The 6,973-nt window shown below is 37.4% G+C and overlaps 1 protein-coding gene across 1 annotated transcript; it reads left to right on the top strand.

Annotated features, from left to right (window-relative positions):
• Positions 1–487: 487 nt before the first annotated feature.
• Positions 488–3,759, top strand: LOC139951486 (uncharacterized). The gene is made up of 3 exons (XM_071950395.1): positions 488–577; positions 1,805–1,998; positions 3,041–3,759. Exons 2-3 carry the CDS (start codon positions 1,818–1,820, stop codon positions 3,121–3,123), a joined length of 264 nt encoding a protein of 87 aa, XP_071806496.1. The 5' UTR covers positions 488–577; positions 1,805–1,817; the 3' UTR covers positions 3,124–3,759.
• The last annotated feature ends 3,214 nt before the right edge of the window (positions 3,760–6,973 follow it).

A 6,973-nucleotide genomic window follows, 5' to 3' on the forward strand; every position in this document is an offset into this window, starting at 1 on the left:
GACTCTAAAATAATCTATATACACTTTCATCATTAGAATGATGTCACAAAAGCAGTTTAGAATTCTTTATCCCCGATACAAATGTCCAATATTAACATTTTAACAAAATATTAACCGTACAGCCCCTTTAACAGCTCACTACACTATAGTTTCCCCATCGTGTTTTAAGGGGTGGGGGCGAATTTAAATTTGTGAGCTGGTTATCAAATTAATCTAAATTGGAACACAATTATATTTTTTTGTTGCTTACAACATAATACGTTCGGGCCTATTATAGCGGGGTTGGAAATCAGTTCAGACCAAACCAGATCACGCGAAACAAAGAAAGAAATCAAAGATTGGTCTCGTCATTAACAGGTATCAATACAGGAAAGGTGGACATGCTTGATTAATGGAACACTGGTAATTAAATCAAAGTCGGTAACAGTGTGTGGGCCATGACACCCTTTTACTGGCCGGCTTTATCGTGTTGGTGATAGGGTGCCAGAATCCTTTATAAGGCCAGTCCAAACTACACCATCCACACACATTCACTCCTGCTGAATTATTCTTGCTTCCTCTTCGAGAAACAACAAAGGTAAGTGGAACCACTCTGATTTCTACATTTCAGTTTTGCATTTGTTTCATTTATATTTACTTTGAATTTATATTTAATCCGACTACGAATGGTATCTCCGCACACCGAAAGCAAAACACAACGATGTGTTTCAACTCAAAGTATTCCTTGTTTTCTGGTTGCAATAATGAAAACATCGTTACCTACTGACAATAATTATTTAGTGCTAGTTAAGTTTTTTGTGGCCTAATCTTCCATGATGAAGCGGGTTGCTTCTAAAAGAGATGCCGCTGAGCTGAGATTTGAACAAGACAATTCACGCATTTTGTCTGGTTTATGCTTTATCCAATCTAAACATCTAATACAAACGGAGTACCAGTTAATGCAAAGCGACATTTCGCTGGCAACTGGCTATCAGGTCAATGCATTGATTGGTATCTTCAGAGTACCAGTCAGTGCTACGGCCGACCAAAACATATTGCTTAAACGTTGATTAACCGTGGAATGTTACCAACGAACACCAATCAGGTTAAAAACAATCTGTCGTTGGTTTGCTACTTTCTATTGCAACTGTTCGGTATTATTTTTCTATTTTCATTATTATTTTGAAACTGTTCAGTTGGCAACTTGCACTGATGACGAGGAAAGTTGTCACTGTATAAAGACTCTACCGAGATTATGCTTTGGAACTGGCATCCAAAGCCATTTCCAAAGAATGCCTGAGTCGAATGTAACTCAAATGTAAAAATTGACACACAATTATGTTAAGTTCGATTCTCTTCTTGGTGTCTGTATGTTACAAAACTCATGGCGTCAATTTTATTCACTCCGATTATGCAGTGAAGTCGAGGGTGAATAAGATAATTATACGAAGGGAGTTCTCAAAAATGTTTGAAGGCGTGAAAGTCTTGACTGCTCTTTTAAGTAACTTTCAAACAAAAATAATCTACTGTTTCATCTCTTATTATATATATTTAAGTGCTACACAACAGGCCTTATTTTGTTATTGATAGCCTGCATTACTTCCGTTATTGAGAAAATAAAATTAGCTGTTGCAAACAACTTACTAACCAAAAGTACCAATGGTATTAAAGTACAAACGATAACTAATATCTTGACTGTTCGACCCTAGCAAATCTCTCTTGAATGATAAAATGCGTTAAAACAAACATGAACAGGTAGCTAAGTGTAACAAAAGCAATTCTAAGTGGAATATATGAACAATTTTCTTGTTTTACATTTGTGCAGAATTTGACTAAAGATGGCTGCCAAGCTTGTCCTTGCTCTTATGGCTCTTGCCGTCATGACTGCCTTCGTTGTGGCCGATGAGGAGGAAGAGTTATTCCCAGTTGAGGATCTCATGGAATTCGTCAAGAGAGGAAAAGGCAGGAACCGAGGTGGACGAGGAAGAATGGGACCATTGACAAAAGACGATCTTACAGGTTAGTCAAACAAATGTAGTTTCTTAAAGGAGTTGACATTGACTTGTCATCAGTACCAAATCAATAAAACATGTTAGTTAATATTTTTGTGCTCAAAATTGTCTCTTAAGTATTTTAAACAGTACACAAATTCATCATTTGTACCGAATCCCTTCCGAGCCAAAAGACATAAAAACAAAACAAAATATGATATTTTAGTTCCCTTTGTTCAAGACATGTCTATGTTTAAAACAACCGTTTTTGTCAATTTCTGGTGGAGGTATGTTCAATATGTGTCTTTATTACACAAAAGGCTGCATTGTTATTGAAGTCGAAAACAATGAGTCGCTTGTGCCCTTAATTTGGTTATCAGAAGGCTTGTAAAACCAACTTTTAAAAAAATATGTCAAAAATAAAAACAAAACGTGTTTGGACAAATTATTGAAAATAATTTCTTATTTTTGAAACTACTGTTTCGGAGTCAGCTTGCTAACATAAATTCTCATGACAAACAAAAACTGAATATTTTATTCTCGCAAAGTCAGTGTGTTTTCATGAATTTACTTCATTTGGGAATAATTTCCTAAACACATGCGTAGTTTGTGGAGGTAAAGCATGAAATGTTTCCCGAAAAGGCTTTGTATGAACGGGTTGGTTTTGAGACCTACCTTGAAAAAAAACGACTCTTTCAGATAAGGTACATCGTAAACATGCGAATGTCACACAAGTGCGGCTGAATTCAGATGAAAAACCGGGGCAAACATAATAACAGTTTAGATTGTACGAAAAACAAAATTTGTATTATTCTGTTTCTTTGTGTTATTTTGTGGTGTTGTTGATGTTATTGTTAAAGTAAAGGTTTGCGGTAACACCAAGTTATGAACATCTCTCAATGAGTTGGGATGGTTCTGAAAAGAACCGTTGGTTTTGACTCGACCATTAACCAGTATGCTTTGATCTTCTTCTTGAGATTTTCATTACATGGCGTTATCGCAAACCTTCACTATATGGTATTTCCACCCATTATAATGTATTCACTGTTTTCATTTTGTTTATTTTACAGATTGCGAAAAGTTCGGCCAGAGCTGCGTGTGCGACAAGAGAAAGTTTGGCATGGACCGATTCTTGGTGTGTCACGATAGTTAAACAACTCTAACAACGATCTGACTCCACACATCTTGACCCCGCCCCAATGACGTTTTAAAGTGTGCTTCCTTATTTTTGTTTAACTCTTGAGAACCATCCACCTAACAGACACAATTTATTTATACCACAGTAAACAAAAAGTTACTATAATGGTAGAAACCATACCTTATTTTCATTGATAGTACGTCACTGTGACGTCATTACGAAGTGCCATAGCATTACAGTTGCACGTACAAAGTAAATCCAGACATGCGCATGGATATCTAACTTGTCCAATCTAAAGTTTTCAATGACATCGAAATGTAGGCCTACATCAATTTGTTAACATTTAGATTTGCATGTCTTGGAACTTGTATGTGTACGTAACTTTAATAACTGACGCAGGACAAAATCAGAGAGCTTGAAAGCATTTTATCAAAAACTATGTCCAGTCAAAACTCGACGAAAGAGTCCTGCACCAGTTCTCAAACTATCAACAGTTATAATGCTTGTATTACATAAGATATTGGCATGTTATACTTAATAAGTAATGTACAACTGAAAGAGGTATAGTTTCTAGACTACCAGAATTTAACATAAAACATGTTGTGTTATTTTTGATTGGTTTGAAATAAATTAGTTTTAAAAGCAAAGAGAGCTCTTACGTCTCAACGTGTTTTTGATTTCAAGTAGTTCGCAGCCAGTTAACAGTAATTATAGTACTCCATGGAAAGACTTTGAGACTTTGAAATGCTAAGTGGCAGCACACTTACCAGGTAAATTTCCACTGTTGACGTTGTTCTGAGCATGCGCACACAACCATGAACAACCCATTTACTTGGTACTTGTAAGTCTGCAGCCACCTGGCGTCCCAAAGGTCCCCCATTGGTTGATTCTAGGTCCCAAGTAGTCTGAACATCTGACGTCACACTTCGAGGATCGTGAATTACGCCAGCAGAGAGTGGCCACTAGCCTAGGTCAACCCCCACCCATAATCACCTTTCACCTACATTTATTTCACTTACAGTTGATCAATCCAACATTATACTCCACAGAAATAGTACATGGTCAGCTGAGTTTTGATTGGTCCGAGGTGATGTTTGTCAGCTGCGCTCACATCACCCGGTCACATTAAAAACATATAAAACAATGCCACTGCACGTTTATCCATGACATCATTGCATCCAATGAAATCACTGGTAATGAAAGGCAAGTACCTGTTGTTGTTCTTCGTTCGGATAAAGCAAAGGGACCAGTCTAGGTCCGAAGTAGTCTCTGAACTTGTGACTTTACACTTCAAGGCTCTTGAATATCGCCAGATACTACCACACTTGTTTCAATAATTAGTTGCATTTGACCTTGCATCCATTTCCGACGGAGATTTGCAGTTAATTCACAGAAAGAACAAAAATACTATGTAACACAACATTATGTCATCGCTGCGTGCAGACGACGGAAGGTGCAAGCTGACAAACCGCATGAATTTGCTCGTTACATCGACCAATCATAACACAGATATGGAAGCATGACCAGCATGTGTTTTTTAGCAAGTAATTGTACACCGTTTGAAGATGGCTAAAGTTTTTGTTTTGGGAGTTTTTTTTATCAGTAAAACAATGTCACAAGAAATTAATGCTGACTCGAAGAATTTTTTTTCAAAAAAACCTGACGACTAGAGAAGCTTCTATATATACATACATCTTCATTCACAGTGAACACGGATTCATGTTATGGACAAAAGCTTGATCTTCAAAAGGCTTTAAAATAAAAATAAACACTTCCTTTATGCAAATCGGTTGTGTAACTTTGTCTTTGCTGTGACTGAAACAGTGAGTTCAACGATTTTTGCAAAAAATAGTTAATGGCCTGACGTTTCGACCCTAGCAGAGTCTTTCTCGAAGGCTAAATGACAACACAACAAACATGAACAGGTAACTAAGTAAAACATAAGCAGTGAAGTGGAAATACATGAATTGGGTTAGAAAGCATACAGAAAAAAGCAGGGGGTAAACAATGATTGCGGGTACAAAAAGGGGGGGTGAAGGGAAGGGACTGGCTTGACCATAAGCAAGAAGATGGAAACACAAAGGACAACATCAAGGGTGGGGAGGTGGGGTAAAAAAGTAATTAATTAGTGAATGAGGCTCAGGCTAAAAGGCTATGGGGAAAAAGGAGACGGCAAAATATTGAAATATTGTTGGAAGCAAGAGTGTACAGACCCATTCCTTTTATAAATTTGTTTATTTATCAAATTAATTTAGATATATGAGCCAATGGTACTACCCCCCCCCCTCCGCCTCCAGCGGTAACATAAACTGAATATGAACATGAAAAGAACGTTGCGTATAGTGTCATTTTCTTTCTAATGAACCAATAAAATGTCTCCTTGCATACGCATGGTGGCGCGCTATATTACGATTCTCAAATAAGAGTATCAAGTGACATTGGAAGCCACCTGGCGACTTTTGTTCATCATAGTATCAATCTCTACCCTAACAATTTCGCAACGAATATACCTTATGCATTGACGTCATCCAGCGGCCATCTTAGTGGGAAAACTGTGACAAAACAATCGAAACGTACAGATTTGTACGCGCGGCGCACAGGATTGGCCAATGAACAACCTCCTTTTGACCTCTAGGTGAGGGCGCCCTACTGAAATGACGTCATGTGCATAAGGTCTATACTTCGCAAGAGTTATACATATGCTCAGCTCCTGCGAAAAATTCGCAGCAAAGAAAGTGCTATGACGTTAAAATTCGCTTTACAATTGCATTCGCAGGAAGTACCGGGAGAAAGGATTGTGGTAATGCCCATGCGAATTTCTCTTTTGTATTAGTTTGGTCTGGTCATAACGACTCACATTAAAGGAACACGTTGCCTTGGATCGGTCGAGTTGGTCTTTGAAAAACGTTTGTAACTGTTTTTTTATAAAATGCATATGGGTAGAAAGATTTTGTTAAAGTAGAATACAATGATCCACACAAATATGCCTCGAAATTGCACGGTTTTCCTTTTACCTCGTCGACTAACACGTTCGGCCATTTATGGGAGTCAAAATAATGTTTGACTCCCATAAATGGCCGACCGTGTTAGTTCGCGCAATAAATGGAAAATCACGCAATTTCGAGGCAAACTTGTGTGGATCATTGTATTCTACTTTTACAACATCTTTCCAACGATATGCATTTTATAAAAAACGGTTACAAACGCTTTTTATAGACCAACTCGACCGATCCAAGGCAACGTGTTCCTTTAAGATTGAGTTGTTAGCCACCGGTTCTTTTCAGAACCAACATTACTCAAAATAGATTTTATACAGTTTAAAACCCTACTTGTAACAAAACACAACACACATATAATTATATGTATCTACTATATGGAATGAAATCAGCCAAGTCAACACTACAAAATAACCGAAAGCACACAGAAAAACGAATAAAACCAAACAGTGGTGAAGGATAGGGGACGATAATTTACCAAAAGGCGGTTGGGAACACGAAGGACAAAACCAAAGATTGGAAGAGGGTGTAGACTTTACTTTGATACAAGCAAGTAACAATAGATTAAACGTATGCTCAAGCGATAAATTTATATAAAGGTTGTTGGTTTCAATCCAAACCGAGTGTTGTCTGTTGATTTGTTTTCATAGAGCCCGGGAAAGTAAACAGTGCTTATTTATATCGGTGTGCAAGAGTGAAGGAACAACCAAATATATTTATCGATACTGCTTTCGAATATGTCATTACATGTACATATGATAGTATCCAACGAGTATGAATTGGTTTTAGACGCAGGAAGTTAACAAACTTTTAAACTTTTAAAAAGCTCACACAATAAGTTACTAACAGCTATGGGTGGGATTCGAACT

Source organism: Asterias amurensis, chromosome 19, assembly GCF_032118995.1.
Source record: "Asterias amurensis chromosome 19, ASM3211899v1".
Taxonomy (NCBI): Eukaryota; Metazoa; Echinodermata; class Asteroidea; order Forcipulatida; family Asteriidae; genus Asterias; species Asterias amurensis.